Below are 21,693 nucleotides of genomic sequence, written 5' to 3' on the forward strand. Positions count from 1 at the left end.
CATACTAGTTGTGATTGTAGTCGGCCTATTCTTTTCCAACGGGAATCTGATTGTATTGAAATCCCCCCCAATGATCCATGGTCCCTGCCATTGCTCCCGAATTTCATTGAGTTAGGCCCACAATCCACTTCTCTCCGACGCCCTGGCTGGTCCGTAAGCAGCCATGAACCTCCACCTTTCAGCCCGGTTACAAGATCTAAAAAGAATGGTCACATAGTAACGTCTGATACAAACCTCTTCCATTACAAAGTAGTTGTCCCTCCGTATGATGATAATTCCGCCCGCTGTGCTTACTGCGTCTTTCGCCACCCACTCCCTGATATTTCTTCCCCACAGTTTGTTAATAATTGAATCCGTGACACCCATAACTTTCGACTCAAAAATGGCAATTAAGTCTCCGCAGCTTCAAAAAGAATCGGGTTATGATCTGTTGTAGGTCTTGGTAACTCTCGTTGATAGATCAACGGAAAGGTCTCATACCATTCTCTTGAGATAAGAACACGGTCGAGTCTACTCATCACCAGATTCTCCTGTTTGTTGGTCCATGTATATTTCGCACCTTCCAATGGCAAATCAATAATATGGACATTCTGAATGAAATTTGAGAAGTTCCTCATTCTAGTTGTGATTGTAGTCGGCCTATTCTTCTCCAACGGGAATCTGATTGTATTGAAATCCCCCTCAACGATCCATGGTCCCTGCCATTGCTCCTGAATTTCATTGAGTTCGGCCCACAATCCACTTCTCTCCGACGCCCTAGCTGGTCCGTAAACAGCCATGAACCTCCACCTTTCAGCCCAGTTACAAGATCTAAAAAGAATGGTCACAGAGTAACGTCTGATACAAACCTCTTCCATTACAAAATAGTGGTCCTCCATATGATAATAATTCCGCCCGCTGTGCCTACTACGTCTTTCACCACCCTTTCCCTGTTATTTCTTCCCCACAGTTTGTTGATAATTGAATCCGTGACACTCATAACTTTCGACTCAAAATGGCAATTAAGTCCAATTTTCAGTCATGTTTGAACTCCTTAACAACGCTCCTCTTCCCGTCCGAACCCAGTCCCCTAACGTTCCAAAAACCGATCTTCATATTTGCAATTTGTATTCCCCTAACAGCGCTCCTCTTCCCGTTCGATAATTCTTTTATAACTGGATTGAGAATTTCTCTTTAACTGTTACCTTATTTAGGGCCTTATAATCCATGCACATCCTCTGGGATCCATCATGTTTATGGACTAAAATAACTGGGGATGAAAACAAGGACATACTTGACTGAATAACATTAGAAGATTATAGTTCATTAATAATTCCTTCAAATTCTGATTTTTGAAAATATGGGTACCTGTAAAGCCGAACTGTAAGGCCGTCCTGGCACTGGATACGCCCCACCTACCAGCGGAATTTGATGATCCTTAGATCTTGGCGGAGGAAGTCCCTTGGGCTTGGTAAAAAATATCTGGGAATTAGTCCGAGATTCGTTGCACCTTTGGATCAATCTGTGTTGATTTGAGCAGTACGATGGAATCTCTATGCTAAATAGTTTCCCAGCTCCCTTAAGGTGTTTGGTCATCTTCTTTGGTCTCACAACCTTTGATGGTACATATGGGATTCCTTTGGGAGTACTCATTCTCCTTATCTCTAAATTGCATGGATAAGGATGAGAAGTCCCAAAGAACGGGCTCTAACGTGTGTAACCAAGCTGCTCTGGGAACTGCGCCATAGCCCCCGAGACACGATAAGTAGAAATAAGCTTTGATGGGAACTCCTTGGGATCAGATCTGGACTCCTTGGCATTGACTATTCCCCTTCAGTTTTCCTCGTTAGCCCCCATCACCTCAAAAACGGAATCTGATTATTGGATAAGAAATTGGGTTTGCGTATGATCATAGGATCTATGAAATTTTTGAGTCGATCCGCTATCTGTAAGGATAGTGAGGCGGCACACAAATATCTCTGACATTTTGATAAAATGACAAAATCCCAAAATAATTCCGAGAATTTAAAAAATATAATGATATATTCATTTACCGCAATAATATCATTATATTTTTATGATATTTTTTTATATTTTACGTCTTTTCTTAATTTATATATTTTGAAATAATTTTTTATCATTTGATTTTTCCCGATATAAACCCGAAAAAATATTTGTGACAGGTTTGTGGGGCCCACAGACCCACAATATTGTGTAAGGAGATTTCTAGCACCTCCTCTGCATCCATAGTATTCTCGGCCTATTCTTCCATTGTTGTGTCATCTTCTTCAAGTAATCCCTCACTCAGAAAAGCTTCTGAATCTTACTTCAGTGATTGGGCATGAATCTCTCATCACAGTGGTAGCACAAGCCCTTTTCATTTTGTTCTTGAGCTTCTGCAAGGGTTAGCCTCTTAGTAACTGGTGGCGAACTCGATGGTTGACTTGAGGTAGTAACCAGACGTGTACGATGCGGTATGCTTAGTCATAGCGCCCACAGCCTAATCTCCTCTTCCTCCTGGAGCCGTGTTAAGTAGAAAACTTCAGGAAGTGTGACTTGTTTCATCTTTTGTACACCAACACTTAACTCTTCCTTGAGTCCCACTGATAAAACTTCAATGATGTAGGATTCAAATAAGCCCCTAACCTTGTTGGACAGCATCTGGAATACCTTTTGAAATTCCAAAACCGTGGAAACTTGGCGAAGCTTAGATAGCCGATTTGCATAATTTTGACTATTTGCAGCACCGAACGGGTGTCCATAGCTTCCACCATGTTGTTCCATGTCGCATCTGGCTTATATTCGGTGTATCATTGGTACCTCTCAGGATCACTATCCTTGTTTAGGGATGCCACTAATAGACATTGTTCGTATGGAACATGATGTTCAGAGCTTCAAAGTGTACTTTCGCCAGCACGGAGGTTAATTATTTGTGACACTTCCATCTTAAAGAATGGCACTGCAGTGGACCAGCAGAAGATATGTTGGATTGGCCTACTGTATATTCAATCAAAGCTCGAGTCATTAGGCCAAGACTAGAGCACAGGCGAAAGTTTATTAAAGGAATAGAATTGTATGATACTTGATCATGTATGATCATGTATGATACTTGAATTATGGAATAGAATTGTTTATTTCTCAAAAAAAAAATAAAAAAAATTCAATCAAAGCTCTTAGGGGATTTTTGGGGCTGACTGGTTACTACATAAAGTTTATTAAAGGTTATGACAGAATCGCGACTCCTTTATCGCTCTTTTAAAGAAGAATGCTTGGGGTTGGAATTCCATGACAGATTTGGCATTTCAAAAATTGAACGAAGCCATGATAAGGGCGCTGGGTTTAGCCTTGCCAGATTTTACTCTTCCCTTTGTGATTGAGTGTGATGCATGTGAGACTGGTGTTGAAGTGGTTTTGATGCAGCAAGGAAGGCCCATTGCATATCTCAGCCAAACACTTCATGACCGTAATCTCTCTTTCCACAAATGAAAAGGAATTGCTTGCATAATCATAACCGTCCAAAAATAGAGGTTATATTTCACGGATGTCGATTAATCATCCGCAGATATCAACGTAGTCTCAAGCATTTATTACAGTAGAGGATTATCACTCCTCAGCAAAAATGATTAGCTAAATTATTGGGATATGATTACTAAATCGAAACCGTTCTATAGAACTGCATCACATTATTGCAAGTAAATCCCTGTATTCTTATCGTTTATGGAATCTGTTTCTAATCATCCTGAGTTTTATCATATTATAGTTTTGCTTCTATGTGCCTTTGGATTGTGATATTGATCAACTATGCTCATTTATATCTAAGAGTTAGGAAATGAAAATATAGTTCATCTCTCCGGCGCGAGCTTCTCCGGCGTGAGCTTCTCCGGCATGAGCTTCTCTCAGTGAGCTTCTCCGGCGTGAGCTTCTCTCTGGCGAAATCTAGTTGGGGCTTCGTGTTAAGATTAATCCGAGGAAGAATTTGTGGATAAATCTATGAATGCCATAGGACTTGGTGGCCACGGTGATCTTCTTCTCTAGCGACTGATGGGTGGCTGGTAAGCGATTCGGAGAGATTCAGAGTTGGGTGGAATTGGAGAGGGAGTTCTTCTCTGGCTAGCCGTAGTAGCTTTGTCTCCTCCCCTAATTCTCTCCATTTCACCCTCGAACTCTTCCCTCTCCGATCCTGTTACTGAAGTTTCTCATGTAGAGTTTTCTACGTTGTACACGTCGGGCTCATCGTATTCCTCTTATGTTTCTTTCTGCTTCTTCTACTTCTGTATCTTCCGTTCCGGTGTCATTTTCCATTTCTGTGTCTTCGTGGGTATCGGAATCGGAGTCTGGTGGATAAATCCTGTCTAGTGTCCTACACATTTTCTTTGAAAGGAGAAGGCTTTAGTGAGGTTTGTTCTCTATGAGTGGAGCCAAGAGAGCTCCTCTGAGGGCCTCAATCGGTGTAAGTGGAGTAGTGGGTGTTCGACCTTGATGGGCTAGTGGGGCAAACTTGATTCCTCTTGGGGATCGGAGGAGTTTGGCAGAAGGAGGAATCTCTGTAGCTTCTGGAGCCAATATGATACCGCTTGGCCCTGTATCTGATACTGGGTTGGGAAACAGCTCCCAAAAAGATGAGGGGGCGGATTAGTTTCCAGTAAAAAGCAAATCTGGGAGAAGAGCTGAAAGTGTTTCCAAAAGACGAAAGGATGGGGACCTGGGAGATTGGAGGTGTTGTAAATGTGCTTTCAGAAACTTCAGAAAGAGGGTCAGATGCTGGAAATGCAACAAATTTTGGTCCAGTTTGGATTTCAATTTCCCAGTGCAATCAGAAGTGATGGTGAGAAGGGTGCCTGTTTCTACTCCAAAAGAGCCTGATCAAGGGAGAGCTAGAGTGGAGAAATTACTTCCTACTACTTCGTAAGGTATAACATTTAGTCTCGAAGTCGTTCCTTTGAAGTCTATTAGCAATGCAGATCTAGGTTTTTGGGGGAAGATGAGGGAGGGATGTGATGGTGATTTGGAGGCGATGGAGGCCTGGCTTTCTCGAAATAGTAGTTTTGGGGTAGAGGTAGTGGTTTATAAAATTGCAACTCTAGAAATTCAAATCTCCATTCCCTCGGGCATTAACAGATTTCAATTAATTAGGGATTGGGACCTTGCAGTTAACTCTCCTCTTGAGGATCTTTTGTTGTGGGATGCAAAATTTCTTAAGGCTGGGAATCCATACTGGTGGAAGATAGAAGGAGTTCCGCCTGAAGCCTGGTGCGCATACAACTTTCGTCGAATTGGGAAAAAATAGGTAAGGTGATGGAGGTTGACTCGTCTTGCTACACGGGGTATGGTTATGAGGCGGGACGGATGTTGATTTTGTCAGAAGGCATCCCTGGTAAAGAGCTATCCATTCAAAGTTCTATTGATGGGGCTCTCAGGTGGATTCTAGCTTCAAGAGAAAGAGTTGAAGAAGAAGAGAATTCTATAAAAGTCTCTGCAATTTCTGCGGTTGATCGATTGGATAGGAATGACGAGAGGTGGGTCTCCTTTAAACCTGATATTAAAGGGGTTTATGCAGATGAAGCAGGTGAAAATCCTTTTAATTTCGATAAGGATGTATTCAATGCCAGTCAAGAAGATTCTCCCTCGGCGGTTGAGCCGGAGATCACTGATAGGGAGGAAGGGGAGGTGGAACCGGCGGTCATTTCGAATCAACACTACCATGCGCTGCATGGGGCGCAGGATAGTGGTGCTACAGCTGGCGGTAATTTTGAAATTCAAAAATCCGGTTCCCCAGAAGGCTACAGATAGAGGAGTATGTGTGGTCCTGTCAATGACGTCTCATCAGGGGAGGGGACCTCTTTTCTGGTCAACAGCTTTTATGATATTATCTCTGCCTCATCCCCATCGTCTAATCGAGATGCATCTCGAGTCTCGGTTTTCGAGGTGTCATTAGTGGGCCCTCTAGATTCTCCTGGAAGAGAAGATATTTCATCAGCAGGCCCTCTAGTTTTTTCACCTGTGGGCCCTAAAAGTCCAGAGGAGCCTTGGACCTCTTTTTCTCCAGTCGATTCTGATGAGCCTTGCGCATGGTCTCATCAGGAGTGTGCAAGTAGGCCTAATATTCTATCTCCTTTTACCTTAGAAAAAGGTTCGAGCCCTTCCCAGGATTTTATTCTTGATAGACTATGGGATCGAACCTATGGCTCTCCAGCAGATCAATTGCAGCTACCTGTCTGTGGGGAGGATTTTTCATATGGTTCTCCTTCTTCTTCCTTGAAGGGTTCCATGGCTCAGAGGTGTTTTCATGATTTAATTCTAGTGGGTGGTCTTCGAACCAGACTGAACTTCGAGATAGAGGAGGCGCTTGAGGGGGAAGGACAGAGGGGGAGTAGTCTGGTGGAGAATCGTTGCGAGCTTAGGGTCTCTAATTTTATTCTTCCTGTTGGCAGTTCATTCCTTCTTTGCTTTTTGGGTTACAAAAAGATGTTGATTGATTTCAGTGGTTTTGGAGGGCTGGTGAATTGTTTCTCTGGCTGCGCTAGGGAGCATCCTCTTCGCCTTCTCGTAAGGGTATCGCTCGGAAGTTTCTTTCATCTCTCTTCTCTGAGGTGGTGTAGCAAGGCAGTGTCTTTTTTACTGCCTTTCGTTTCTGAGCGTTCTCCTGTTTTGCCTGAGAATGTTTTTGGGTCTGGCTCTCATCAGGATGTGGTTGATCTGATGGTGGATCACACTTTGCAAATTAGTAATAACCCGGGCTTAGTTTTTACGGGACTTGAAGAGGAATACAGATCTAGTATCAAGGAGGCTGAGCTCAGGGAGGCTGGGGGTGTTACAAGTTCAAATACCCTTTCTGAAGCAAATTTGAAAAGGAAGGAAAGAGAGCTGGTAAGATTAAAATCCAATATCAATTATGATTCAGGGTCGCTTAGTAAATGCCCTAACTCCAAGAAAAAAGGGAGAGCCTTCGGTGTCAGGGCGGGGAAGATTACCTCTGTTTAAGGTTGTTAATGAAGATCTTATCTTGGAATATTAATGGTTTGGGTTTACAGGAGAAAAGAATCCAAATTAAAGAATTAGTTAAAATTTGGAAACCTGAAGTCGTGTGCCTTCAGGAAACAAAGTTGGCGCATATTAGTAGAATAGACATGAGAAGCATGGGGTTCAAAAATGAGTGGGACTTTGCTTTCTTAGCTTCTAAAGAAGCTTCGGGGGGCATTCTGGTGGCTTGGGACAAGGGTAAATGGGTCATTAAGGATGTATGGCATGGAGTTTTTTTCTCTTTCAGTAGCTTTCCGAAAGTCGGGTGACAATTCTGTTTGGTTATTCTCTGGAGTCTATGGTCCTACACTATCAGCTGACAAGAGTCTTTTTTGGGAGGAATTGGCAAAGATGAGAAATCTCTGCTCTTACCCTTGGTGCATCGGGGGAGATTTCAATGAAATTTTAGAAATAGGGGATCGGTTAGGGTGCCAGCGAGTCAATACAGGTATGAGACATTTTTCTGACTTCATTGCGATCAATGAGTTGGTGGATCTGCCGTTGGGCGGTGCATCTTTCACTTGGGCTAGAGGATCGATCAGGTTCAGGCTCGACAGATTCTTACTTTCGGGAGAATGGTTGGCAAGAATTCCGGAGGTCTATCAGAAAGTTCTAGCTCATTCAGTTTTTGATCATTGCCCTATTCTTTTAGATCCTAAAATGGAGTCGTGGGGTCTGGCTCCTTTTAGATTTGAGTTAGCATGGTTGGAAGATTCCCTTATGGAGGCTCGATTAGTAAGATGGTGGACTGATTGCGTCTTTGAAGGTCCAGCTGATGTAATCATTGGCAAAAAATTAAGATTCCTAAAGTCAAAATTGAAAGAGTGGGCTAAGGAGAAGAAAGAGCTTGACCACGGCAGGAAGCAGATCCTGGAGGATAGAATGCTGGAGCTAAATGCCCTAGAAGAGTGTGGTCTGGCGTTAGAAGAAGACTATGAGGAACAAGGAAGGTTAAGCCAAGAGCATAAAGGGCTGCTGCTACTCGAAGAAATTTCTTGGCGTCAAAAATCCCGAGTCAAGTGGTTGTCTGAGGGTGACAAAAATACAGCCTACTTCCATGCCATGGCCAGCGCCCGCAGGAGAAGAAACATAATTGAATCTTTAGTGGTGGAGGGGGTCTGTGTGTCGGACAAGGAGAAGATTATTGCGGAAATTATTGATTTTTACAGGTCTTTGTACTCAGCTGATGGGATGCTTCGTCCAATTCCTCAAGAGATTCCGTTTGATAGTTTAAGCTTGGAGGAATCTGCTTGGCTGGAAATTCCGTTCTCTGAGGAGGAAATTAGGAAAGCATTGTTCTCTTTAGCAAAAGATAAAGCTCCTGGTCCAGATGGTTTCTGTTTAGCCTTTTTTCAACTATGTTGGGTAGCTGTTAAATCTGACTTACTAAAATTTTTCCATGAATTCTTTGAGGGAGTAGTTCTTGACAAAGGGACAGGTGCTACTTTTATTCCCTAATTCCAAAGATCGAAGGGGCGTCAAAAGTTTCGGATTTTCGTCCGATTAGTTTGGTGGACAGCTTGTACAAAGTTCTTGCCAAGGTTTTGGCGGATCGCCTCAAAGTGGTTTTACTATCAATTATTTTGGACTGTCAAAGTGCTTTCATAAGTAACAGACAAATTCTTGATTGCTCTTTGATAGCTAATGAAGCTATCGATTATTACAGAAGGAATGGGGAAGGAGGGATTCTATGCAAGCTTGATATGGAGAAGGCCTATGACAGGGTGGATTGGGGAGCTTCAGATTATCTGCTGGGTTGAATGGGCTTTGGTGGCCGTTGGTGATGGTGGATCCGAAATTGTTTAGCGTCTGCTTGGTTCTCTGTTCTGATTAACGGCTCTGCCAAAGGTTTTTTCAAATCGACTAAAGGTTTGAGGCAGGGGGACCCATTGTCTCCTTTTCTTTTTGTGATAGTAGCAGAATCCCTTTGCAGATTGATGAAAAAAGGAAGTGAGTTGGGTCCCTTTGAAGGGTTTCTAATAGGCAACAATAGGGTAGAAGTATCGATTCTTCAATTTGCGGACGATACTCTCCTGTTTTGCCCTCCGGTTGTCTCCCAGATTCTAAATCTTAAAGCAATCTTAAGGTGTTATGCGATGGTCTCGGGCCAAAGATCTAATTTTGCGAAGTCCAGGCTGTATGCGATCAACGTTCCCGTGTGTGACGCTTCCTCCTTTGCAGGTATCCTAGGTTGTGCCTTCGATTTTCTACCAGCCTCTTATCTTGGCCTTCCGCTAGGAGTGGGAAGACCAAACAAAAATTTATGGATCCCCATTATTCACAGAATTGAGCGGAGATTGGAAACCTGGAAACGTAACTTGGTATCCAAAGGTGGTAGGCTGGTTCTCATAAAGGCACTTTTATCAAATATTTCGATATATTTTCTCTCTTTTTAAATATCTTGTGAGTGTAGCTCAGAGAATTGAGTAAATCCAGAGAAGATTTTTGTGGGGAGGATCCGGTTCTGCAAAAGGGATTCCTTTGGTTAAATGGAGTGCGGTTTGTCTCCCTATAAAAAATAGAGGATTGGGTCTTAGGAGGGTTCAAGGTTTTAACAAGGCTCTATTGGGAAAGTGGCTTTGGAGGTTTGGCGAAGAACAGTTTTCTTTGTGGGTTAAAGTTATTGGAAGTAAGTATGGGTTCTCGAAAGGAAACTAGTGCTCTGCTGACAATTATAAATTCAAAGGTGTCTCGGTGTGGAGGGATATTTTAAAGGTGGAGGTTCTTTTTTCGAAAGGCATTCGTTTCAAGGTCTATGTGGGGGATAGGATTCGTTTTTGGCTGGATCCTTGGTGCTCGGCTGTGCCTCTCAAGGAGCTTTTCCCTGAGTTATTTATGGTGTCGTCTCAGAAAGGGGCATGGGTCAAGGACTGCTTCGAAAGAGTGAATGAGAAAGTGGTTTGGACTCCCATGTTTAGAAGAGCCTTTTTTGATAGAGAATTAAATTATCTTCAACAATTCCTATCTCTATTAGAAGCTTGCTACATCAAGAAAGCGGGCGCAGATAGACGAGTATGGATTTGGAGCCCTTCTGGCTTCTTTTCAGTTAAATCTTTTTACCATCACATGATTTTTAGTATAGCGGAGCCTTTGTCTTCCTCAATATGGAAGTTCTTTTGTCCGCCGAGAGTTGCTTTCTTTGGGTGGTCAGTTTGCAGTGGTCGTATTCAGACAATGGATTTTTTGAGGAAGCGTGGAATGTGGTTGGTAGATCACTGTCCTCTCTGCTTATCTGATGGGGAATCAATAGATCACCTTTTCATCCATTGCAAGGTAGCTAGAGTCATTTGGGGTCTCATTTTCGCTCACTTTGGGGTCTGTTGGGTCCCATCCAAAACTATGGTTGACTTCATTAGGAGTTGGGAGTGGAATCCTTGGAGAAAGAAAGGCAGGATTCTCTGGAAGATGTGCCTTCTGGCTACGTGGTGGTTCTTGTGGAAAGAGAGGAATGCGCGAGTCTTTGAAGGAGAGGCTAGGTCTCCCTATTGGATTTATGTAAAGCTGATAGCTGCTGCTATATCTTGGGCTCGGAGCCTCCCTTTGTTTCGTTTTGTTTCAGCTTTTGACCTTTGGGAAGGATGGGCAATCATCTGTAAGGAAGGGGTCAGCAAAGTGAAAATCATCCAATCTTGGCATCCTCCTTCAGATGGGCAAATGAAGCTTAACTTCGATGGTTCGTCTCTTGGTAACCCTGGAGAATCAGGAATTGGGGGTTTATGTAGAAATGACAAGGGGGAAGTTCTTTGGGCTTACTTGGGACCTATCGGAGTAGCGGACTCAAATGAAGCAGAGGTCAGAGCTGTTCATAGTGGGATCAAGTGTTTGGATAGATCGGCTCTTGACAAAATTATAGTGGAAGGGGATTCCTTAAATGTAATTCACTGGCTTTCGGGTGAGGCGATCCCTCCTTGGAGATTTTTGCCTTTTTTCGAGGAGATTGAGGACCTGGTTCAGGGTTCTTCTATTGTGTTTGACCATGTTAGGAGATCAGCCAATGCTGAAGCAGATTCTCTAGCTAGGGGAGGCGTTTTTAGGTCAGCTTTAGAGTGGTTTGATTATCTTCCTCCTTGACTTATTGTAATTTTTCTCTTCTCTTTGTTTCTCTTCAAAACCATCTCGGTTCTGTTTTTATATAAATCTGCCTTATTCAAAACAAAACAAAAATGATTACTAAATCGAATATAAAAAGAGACTAGAAATTTGGGTTGTAGATGCTCTCTAGTGTAGTAGGGAGCAAAAGTTTTGCAATTTTCAATCCAATTCCTACGTGGCTAGATCAAGTGTGGGAAGAAGCAAATTCAGATCCTTATCTTCAATACGTCAAGAGAAAGTTGCAGACTGTTACAATTACTACCACTAAATACAAGGAGTTGGACAAGGTTGTATGGAGGAAGGGGAGAATCTTGGTGGGCCTCAGGGCATTCTGGTTTTCATAATACTCTACGAAGAGTTCCAACGAATTTCTATTGGCCTGGGGTAAGAAAGGAAATTAGAAAATGGGTCCAAGGGTGTGAAACGAGTTAAGAGTGAGACTGTCCCAATCCCGGATTATTACAACCTCTCCCTATCCCTGAGAAGGTATGGCATGATATTTCTTTAGATTAACGGATTTTATCGAGGGGTTGCCCAATAGAGACCCAACTTTTACGAGCACATTTTGGAGAGAGTTGTTTAATCTGTAGGGAACCTATCTGCACATGAGCTCGGCTTATCATCCTTAATCAGACAGCCAAACTGCGGTGTTGAATTGTTGTCTTGAAAATTATTTGAGGTGTTTTGCTAGTTCCCATTTGAAGACTTGGGTGAAGTGGTTGCTACTAGCCAAATGATGGTATAATACAACACACCATTCATTCATTGAAACAACCCCATATCAAGCTCTCTATGGGGCTGAGCTGCCTACTCTATTATCATACATTCCTCGGACAACCAAAGTCCAAGCCATAGAGGAAGAGTTGAAGGATAGAGATAGAGCTCTCCAATTGCTTTAGGAAAACCTGCATGTGGCACAACACAATGAAACATTATGAAAGATCACTCAAGGTAGGTGAAACCATGTGCTATGGCTCGAATCCGTAGTCAATCCTATTTCCGATAGGAGCAGTTGACAATTGAATCCAATTTTTCCATTATTTTACTATCCGTAATAGTGTGAAAAGACGCATATATTATATATCATATATGTGTGGACATATGCGTGTGTATCAGGAACTAAGAAAATGCGGATATGGTCGAATGGTAAAATTTCTCTTTGCCTTGGGTCTATCTCAGATTGTGGCCTTACCTCTAAGTGTCAATAGCCGTGAGAAGGCCCATAAAATTGGCATCTAGGTATTTTGAGTCGTACAAGATTATTCAATAGGTAGGATCCGTTGCTTACAAATTGGAGCTGCCTCATCGTAGTAAAGTACACCATGTTTTTCATGTGTCCCAGTTGAAGAAGAAATTTGTTGCACACGTCCAACCGAGTTCAACTCTACCTCCTCTGTTTGAAGAAGGAAATTTAAAACTTTATTCCGAGGCTATTCTAAGCAAGAGGATGGTAAAACATGGCAATGTAGCCGTTACTGAGATTTTAGTACAATGGCAAGGTGCTCCAAAAGCAAATCCCTTTTGGGAACGACTGAAGCAGCTTGAAGAGAAGTTTCGTGGAGTCCGAGTTGTTAGGAGGATTAGTTTTTGGTTTTGAATTGGATAAGATTTAGTTGTTGGTTTTGAATTTGAATTGATGTCATGGACGCATGGTTTTTTAATGGAGTCTTTTGCTAAATTATAGGATAGTACGTATATCTTTTCTTTGAGTCTTTGTATCAATAAAAAGCTCTTCATCTATGAATATACACACCGAAGATCATTAGATCCCTTCTCTTTTTTATCTGTTTTTTTCTCTTTATTTCTCTCTCTTGTAATCCTTCTTTGAGTACTGTTTCGACGATACCATAGCTCGAGGTAGCAGGAAGGGTGGTTCACAAGGGCCTATTCGACATAATTTCAGTTCGGAATGTATCAGAATGGTAGATTTTGGATTGTTAGAATCTGCGTGTTTTTGTTTGGAACAAAGGCTTAGTTGAGTTTAGTTGAGTTGAGAGTCTGCGGTCTGCGTGTGTTTCTCTCTCTGGATTTTTGATTTCTTATTATTGTGTTGGGGATTTATCTCTCGGTTCTTTTATTACTTCTTGTAAGGATGATTGTGGTTTTTTATCCCGCTACTCTTTCTCGGTTGGGTTTTCTTATTTTCTCTTATTTGTATGATTGTGTTTATATATATATATATATATATATATATATATATATATATATATATATATATATATATATATGAGAGAGAAGAGTTCCTACTACCTAGAGTAGATAACTTATCTACTCCCTAGGCTTAAAATATAGTGGGGCACATTGTTTGGGTAATCCTAAGCATTCATTTGATGGTCCCTCACATAGATAGGGTGTGCCCAAAAATCAGCTCCAAAGGATCATCCTAACCCTTTGAAATGTGGAGGCAAAAAATGGACAGATTTGGTAACGCAGGATTGGACTACTGGTCCCGATTGCTATCTTAATATTAATGAAATATGTCAACTTTCAAAAAAAAAAAATGGACAGATTTGTAAAGGTTTATACCTGTCCATTTTTCCCTCCACAAATCGAAGGGTTGGGATGATCATATGGAGCTGATTTTTTGGGCACACCCTATCTATGCGAGGGCTCATCAAATGAATGGTTTGCATCACCCAAACAATGTGGCCCCTACTGTATTTTAAGTGTAGAAAGTAGATAAGTTATCTACTCTAGGGAGTAGGAACTCTTTTCTCATAATCTCTCTCTCTCTCTCTCTCTCTATATATATATATATATATATATATATATAGAGAGAGAGAGAGAGAGAGAGAGAGAGAGAGAGGGAGAGAGAGAGAGAGAGAGAGAGAGAGAGGGAGGGAGGAATGATGAACTGAATGACGCCCTTGCAAAAACCAGTTACAAGGGCGCCCCCATTGGTCCTTTAATTGTATATTTGTTAATGCCATATTGAGGTTTGTTTGTTCCCTATTAAATGCACTTTGTTCACATGGACCAATGGGGGCGCCTTTGTAACTTGTTTCTTGCAAGGGCGCCCTTTAGGTTATCTTTCCTCTCTCTCTCTCTCTCTCTCTCTCTCTCTCTCTTTATATATATTTATATATATAATATCTGTGTGTGTGAGGATAGGGAATTAGATTAATTGCGGACTTTGTTACGGTCCTAAGTGTGGGCTTGCCTAGGTACAGGACTAGGCGAGACCCAACCTGGTATGTGACAGGTTTAAACAGCCTAGCCTAATGCATTCTATCAGTTATGGAGCTTTTGTCATGTTGGTTAGATACCTAACATTTGGTATCAGAGCAGTCAACACGTCATGTGTTCGAGTCACGGAAGGGGCAACCTGTGGAGAGGACTACCTAGTAAAAAAAAAAAAACTAGAGCGAAGCCGTCAGAGTGAAAATTACCACAGAGTGGACCGCAACAAGAAGGGGTGACATGCGGAAAGGGTTACTTGGAAAAAAGGCTAGAGTGAAAGCCGCCATAGAGTCGGTCGCTGAGAATGGTAGATGCGGAAGCATGGTGGAATGTTTCCCCAAGTGGGGAGGCCTAGGTATGGGACTAGGTGGGACCCAGCCTTGTATGAGACATGGTTAAAGGGCCTAGCCTACCTGTTCCATCAGGCATATTGGTTAGGTACCTAACAAACCTTTTGGGTTCTGAATGATAGATTTTGTGTAATAGTAGGATTTAGCTTCTTGTAATTTTTTTCGCTTTTTATTTTTTTCCGGTTTCGACATTGCTTGTTATTTTTTTTATCAATTCAAAATTTTGCTTTAGAATAGTAGATTTTTGTGTGTGTGTTTACAGTCTCATAGCTTCGTTCTTACCGGGTTTTAATCGGTTTGGTTTTCGTGCGATTTTGAGTTTTCTTTTTGAATTTTTAAATGGTTGGGTTTGGATCAGTGTATCTTTTAGGTGTTATTTTTATTTTATTCTTTTGCTAGGATTGAATTTATTTTGCGCTTTCTTTTCATCAATGTAATTGGGTAAGACAAATGTTGATTCATTCAATTGCGATTCAACGGGTTTTTCTCAATGCTGGCGTTACCTTGTTTTCTTTGAATGATACTGGATTGGATTCATTTCCCATCTCATCTGACTTTTCTTAGCCCTTAGCTTCAATTGTCCATAGAAGTGTAGGCTTTTAGTGTTCATGCTTTCAATTGTCCATAGAAGTAGGCTTTTGGTGTTTAAACTTCGGCTTGAGATGTTAAAGATGGGATCGGATTGAGAAAGAGGTCGTGGTAGCCGATGCTAATTGTACCACCTTCCTCTTCTTACGTGGTTGTGGTCTAGATACTATGAACTTTTTGGGTTGCATGTTCTTATGGGTTTTTTTTGGTATTTTAGGTGTCCTCATTGTATTTTTATGGGACACATGATTTCTTGCAGGAACTGAAAACTTGGATCTGTCAGTATGGATTGGGTTTTGGTAATAAAACTTAGATACTAAGAACTAGTTGATATCTGAAAAATTTTGTAGCATGAAAGGACTTGGTAATATTAACCCATAAAGAGTACAAAGCTCCAACTTTTTTTTTGAAACGAAGAAAGCTTCAACTTTTTAGACGAATGGACCTATTTGACGGCCAGTGATATGGATGTTAGAAAGTGTTACATGATCAGAAGCGAGAAGTATGATCTCACAGGGATCTGATCATAACTTCCTCACACCTTAAAAAGAGAAACCATAGAAAATACAAAATGTATGCCATAGGTGGATTGGGGCGTCTATGGGCTGTAACTAACATGAACAATTAAGAACACTAATCCTTAACAACTGACGTACTGGACTATGCATGCATGCTGATGTCAGGTCAGGTTTGAGCCTTATGCCCTTGCAGTTGGATTGCAACATCAATGTTTAAGGTTTCTTTCAGAAGCGAGAAGTATTATCTCACAGGGATCTGATCATAACTTCCTCACACCTTAAAAAGAGAAACCATAGAAAATACAAAAGGTATGCCATAGGTGGATTGGGGCGTCTATGGGCTGTAACTAACATGAACAATTCGGAACAATAATCCTTAACAACTGACGTACTGGACTATGCATGCACGCTGATGTCAGGTCAGGTTTTAGCCTTATGCCCTTGCTGTTGGATTGTAACATCAATGTTTAAGGTTTCTTTCCAACGTACTTATTAAAAATACATGTTCTTTGTCTCCAGGTGGTAAAATATCAATAGAAAATATCAAAAGAATGCAATCACAAAATGTCTTTCCACAGTCCCACTTCAAACCGGAATTGCAAGATTAAGGAATGATTGTTTGCTTACAGAACCATAGTTACCAGGGTGGGAAACGGAAACGGGAAACGAAATGTGAAATGAAAACGAGAAATGCAGGGAAAAAATAGAGGAGAAACGGAAAAAGGGCCGCCCAGTGCACGAGGCTCCCGCCATTGCAGGGTCTGGGGAGGGCTAGATGTATGCAGCCTTACCCCTGCTTTGCAGAGAGGCTATTTTCGTGAATCGAACCTGTGACCACCAGGTCACAATGGAGCAACCTTACCTTTGCGCCAAGGCTCGCCCTCTAGAGGAGAAACGGAAAAAACGAAAGAAAATCATATAAGAAACGCATTGGGAAACGTCTTAGGAAACACATTAGAAATGTTTCAGAAACGACGGAGAAACGTCAATGAAAACATATGAACGACAAGGAAAACATGAAATATATGATTTTGTAGATCTAAAATTTGTTAATTTCAAGTTTATATTTGAATGTTTCTTATTTTTATTTTTTTTACAATATATGCTATTGTTTTCCGTTTTAATATCTATTCCACAATTTTTTGGTGTTTTTTTTTCTGGAACGATTTTTGTAAGTTTCACACATGATGTTTTCCCGTGCATTTCAATATGTTTTCTACGAGTTTTCCATACGTTTCTCAAACATTTCACACATGTTTCACATAAGTTTCCCACATGTTTCCCATGTGTTCAGAAAAGTTTCCGAAACTCGTTTAGGGGAAAAGAGTTTCCCACCCGCCCAAGGAATTTCTGGCTACTATGTACAGAATAATGATCCAGGCATTGGCTTTATGGAGAATCCACAAGGTTCTGTTCCTTGAAACGTAAGAACGAGGCTGATGGGTTGTATGTATTCGGCATGGGTTTCAATTATGATGAACGATTCGCCTAGAGAGTTTTTAAGAGTACCAAAGGTCTGGCAGAATGATCCCCTATCTCCCTTTTATGTTTACTATATTGGTTTGATGCTCTTAGCAGAATAATGTCCAAAGCCAGAACAAGCCAGGGTGAAAATCTATCACCTTCAATATTCGGGTGATACTATGTTTTTTAATTGTTTTGATCTCTAAAAAATTTTAAATCATAAGGCTGTCATCAGATGCTACGAAGCTGTCTCTGGCCAACTTATTAACTTTGCTAAATCTGTGGTCACGAGAGTCTGTATGGAGCATGATGAGGTTGAAGAGTTTGCTAACTATGTGGGATGTAAATCTGATAGCAATCCCAACTCTTAGGTCTCCTTTTATTCTTAGATAGGCCTCCTAAGAGTCTTTGGGATCCCCTGCTTGAGAGAGTGGAAAAGAAATTATGCCCTTGGAAAAACTGTTGTTATCTTTAGTGGGTAGAACGACTCTTATTAAGGCTGTTTTGGCGAATCTCTCTATTTATTATATGTCGTTATCTTAATGTCCGACTTTATTGACCAACAGATTGGAACAATTTCGGAGGAATTACTTGTGGAATGACAAAGAAAACAATAGGAAATACCTATTGGTTAGATGTGATGACATCTGCAAGCCTAATATGGAGAGTGGCCTTTAAATTTAAATTTTGAAAATGATGAATAAGGCTCTCCTCAGGAAACGGCAGGGAAAATCCGGAGAGGATAGAGATAGCCTCTATGTATCTTCTATAGAGGCTAAGTACGGGTCTAGTTTTGAAGGGTGGTCTTTGTCAGATATTTTTAGAGTCCTAGGCACCTCGATTTGGTGGGGTATTTTGAATTCCAGGTGCTCTTTCAAGAGTGTATTCGGTACAAAGTAGGCAATGGGGATAAAATTAGACAAGGTGGACGTGTGGTGATGTGGCAACCTTTTGAAATCTGAATTTCCGATTCTTTTCAATCTTGTTTCCTTATAAAAGAATTGGTGTGTCTGATTGTATCTTCAAAATTAACGAGAATGTGGAGCGGAATATTAGGTTTCGAAGGAATTTTTCAATTGGGTTGTATATATGGTTGGCTCTTTCTTGGCCAGAATTTACTTGGTTTATGTTCATAGGCAAGGTTTTAATAGAAGTCTGAAAATGGTCCTCATTGGGAATCTTCTCTGATTGTCCTTCTATAATCAGATTTCTCATTAGTTGTGTCGCTCGCTCGCTTGGGGAGCATGGTGCTCTCAGGCCCCTCATAGAGTGATGGCCTTATGCTAGAAGGCTTGCCTTGAAAACATCCTTACCGTTGACCATCTACATATTAGACATTGAATCATTGTCAATCACTTCGTTGTGCCTTGCCAATGCTGAGTGTGGATCATCTTTTACTTCATTGTAGATACACATGCAAGATTTGTTCCTTTGTTCTTGCTCTATTGGGAGTAAAATGGGGTTTTCCTGGTCTTATAACTGAGCTCTTTGAGTCTTGGGTCTTCACTCCTTTGTACCCGAGAGGTCAAGCCCTTGGACACCTATTTTTAGTTGCTAAACTTTGTTAGTGTGGACAGAAAGGAATAGGAGTCTTTAAAGGGACATCTAGAGGTGTGTGTACCATTAGAGACAAATCTTCTTTGTCGTTATCCAGTGGGCTATGAGCCTTCCCATTTTCAGTGTATTCCATTGACACTCTTTTCACAGATATTAGGAGGAGATTCATTGAGGATGAATCTCCACTACAGATGCTATTGAGGAGATTCTTGATGCGATTGAGGGTCACAATACCTTTGGTATGTTTGGTTGTGTCACTGACAACATGTTTAAATGTTTTATAGATGCGACTATTGTTGTTATGACTTTGGACTGTCATACAGGAAGGAGAAAAAGGGAAGTCCCAATATAGAGCTTATGTCTATGATTTTTAAATTTACTTTTACTATTTGATCACAGAACTTCCTTTGATTTAAAAGATCATCTAAACCAGGCTTCAATGACATAAAATCATGTCCTAAGTTCACATCACTCCTTGTCCTTGTTGAAAATGTTCTTTTTCTATTATATGTCCATTGTTTTTTAGGAACAACTTCTAACTTGGATGACATGTAGCCTGCCTTTTCTTTCATGTAAGTTGACAAGGAATTAGTGATGCTTGTGAAGTGTATGATAAGGTAATAGAAAATGCTAATGTCCTTTTGAGGTAAGAGTCCTCTACTTTACAACCATTTCTCTTATATATTATATTGAGGACTGCCATTTGCTCATACTCGTATGACAGTAATATTGATGGTAGGATATTGGATGGTGATCAATGTGCCCTTTGTTTTAACCTTGCCCACCCTTCTTTAGTGTTTTTGTGACATCTTTCCATAGTTAAGAAACCACAAAGAGGGGGTGGCCCTGGTAAATACAAGGGTGAATTTATCATTTCAGTAAGATATTATACATGATTATTTGGGTTGATTGGAGTCTCTTAGCTGATTTGATCCTTTCTTTCTTTATGTTTGATTAACTTGGGTCTTGTGACGTACAAAGCCTGAAATTATGTTTTTTTTTTTTACTTCAATTTGTCTGTGTTTTTTCAACTTGTTATCATTGTTTTCAAGTGAATCTTTTCTGTTTGTTTGATCTCTCTCTCTCTCTCTCTCTCTCTCTCTTACGTAAGCTGGGATTGAACCTATGACCTCGTGGTTGAGGTACAAAGGCTCAACCAATTGAGCTACAGGTCCGTTAGTGGATCTTCTTTTGACTGGTTGGGAATTCAGATCTCTGCTAAAAGATTTAATCTAGGTGGGCTATTGACTGAATGGGGTCTGGGGAAGAAAGTACGCCTACTAAACCTACCAAACCAACTGCTGCAACTCAGGTCTCTCTCTCTCTCTCTCTCTCTCTCTCTCTCTCTCTCTCTCAAGGTCGTGATTAGATGCTAACGTTCTGTTTTATATTTACAGGAATTACCATCTACACCCTCATATTCTGATTGGGCAACATCTATGCAGGTGTATCATTGGAATTATGTTGCCTTCATTTATTGTTTCAATGTTTTGGTTCATGGGTTTTGTTTCTTACTGTTTAATTTGGTTTAAAAGCTTACTAATCAGAACCTTGAATAGGCATACTATGGTGCTGGAGGTACTCCACCTCCCTTTTTCACTCCAACTGTTTCTTCGCCAACACCCCATCCCTACATGTGGGGTGGACAGGTTATTTCTAACCTTGTTACGATTTTATAACCGCTAGAATGCTTTGAGAACAAACGTTTTTATTGCCTTTTTTAGTGGTTTCAGCATTTAATGCCACCATATGGGACTCCGCTTCCATACCCTGCCATGTATCCTCCTGGTGGAATTTATGGTCACCCATCCATGGCTTCGGTAATCAAAGCCTCCTTTTCATAATTTTATATTTCCATCGCTGTTTGTGATAATCTTGTGCAAGTTTTCTTCACAAGCAAATCTGCTGGTTATGTTGTAATTATTTTCATCAAAAACAGGATTTCAAACTTCTTACTTGTGCTCTGTAATTCTCCTTTATAGGCCCAAGGAACAGTAATGACACCTTCTGAAACAGAAAGAACGGGAGCAGATGGAAAAGACCGGGTTTCAACAAAGAATTCTAAGGAGAGTTCAGGAAATATGGGTCTTCTGGTCAGTGAAAAATCTAGGAATGGTGGCAAGGCGGCACCCAGCTCTGCAAATGATGGTTCATCAGAAAGGTTCTCTCATCTAAACCTATCTTTGACCATTTTGTATTTGGAGTCGTTTCTATTGTGGATTTGAATGATCATTCATCTTTGTTATCATGTTTTCGTGCTTAATGTTAATTTTCTTGCCGGTAAATAGTGGAGGAAGTGGAATTGAGGGTTATTCAGATACAAGTGACGAGAATACTAACCAACAAGTATGTGTTTGCCAAATTTCTATATTTATGTGATGCCTTATAATTCACTGCCATCCATTTTGTGTAGCTTGCTGAATAAACCATTAATTCTTCTACTTTATTTTGTTTTCTCTTAAGGAGTTTTCGGCAACAAGGAAGAGAAGTTTCGATCAAATGCTAGTAGATGGTATAATTTTCATTTGAAATTGTTCTTTAATTTAATTAATTTCATTTGTTTTAACTTGAAGAACTTGCCTAGGAGCAAATGCACAAAACAATAACAGTGCCACAAACCCACTAGGTTCAGTGCCAGGGAAGCCTGCTGTAACTGTGCCCACAACCAATTTGAATATCGGAATGGATCTTTGGAATACATCCTCTGCGGGAGCTGTACCCATGAAGGCGAGACCTAATGCACCTGGAATCTCACCGGCAGTGGCTCCATCTGCAATGGTTGGACGTGATGGGGTTTTGCCTGAACAACTTTGGATCCATGTGAGTAGCCTTGTAGATTTTGTTAAATTGCATGCCCTAAACTACTTTTCTAAAAAAAATAAAGAACATCCTAAGATATATTTAAGGAATTAAAATTCATAGCATGCTTTTATAAATTACAAAAC

General features: G+C 40.8%; 2 protein-coding genes across 11 annotated transcripts in view; one reads left to right on the forward strand and one right to left on the reverse strand.

Moving 5' to 3' along the window:
* LOC143849689 (G-box-binding factor 1-like) overlaps positions 1-21,693 on the forward strand; it is a 56,770-nt gene that overhangs the window by 4,395 nt on the left and 30,682 nt on the right. For 2 of the 10 annotated variants that reach the window (XM_077358840.1, XM_077358831.1), the window contains exons 2-9: positions 19,860-20,060; positions 20,146-20,193; positions 20,308-20,397; positions 20,473-20,568; positions 20,731-20,909; positions 21,037-21,094; positions 21,212-21,260; positions 21,333-21,568. In XM_077358840.1, coding sequence (XP_077214955.1) covers positions 20,001-20,060; positions 20,146-20,193; positions 20,308-20,397; positions 20,473-20,568; positions 20,731-20,909; positions 21,037-21,094; positions 21,212-21,260; positions 21,333-21,568 — 816 coding nt within the window. In that variant the 5' untranslated portion in view covers positions 19,860-20,000. The remainder of the gene's footprint in view (positions 1-19,859; positions 20,061-20,145; positions 20,194-20,307; positions 20,398-20,472; positions 20,569-20,730; positions 20,910-21,036; positions 21,095-21,211; positions 21,261-21,332; positions 21,569-21,693) is intronic. The other 8 variants (XM_077358836.1, XM_077358839.1, XM_077358841.1 and 5 more) reach the window with 8 other exon arrangements.
* On the reverse strand, positions 390-857 carry LOC143850662 (uncharacterized). Its single transcript, XM_077359886.1, has one exon. The coding sequence runs from the start codon at positions 855-857 to the stop codon at positions 390-392; it is 468 nt and encodes a 155-aa protein (XP_077216001.1).

This window comes from Tasmannia lanceolata, unplaced genomic scaffold, assembly GCF_043159265.1.
Source record: "Tasmannia lanceolata isolate RefF3 unplaced genomic scaffold, GAP_Taslan_0.1 ptg000018l, whole genome shotgun sequence".
Taxonomy (NCBI): domain Eukaryota; kingdom Viridiplantae; phylum Streptophyta; class Magnoliopsida; order Canellales; family Winteraceae; genus Tasmannia; species Tasmannia lanceolata.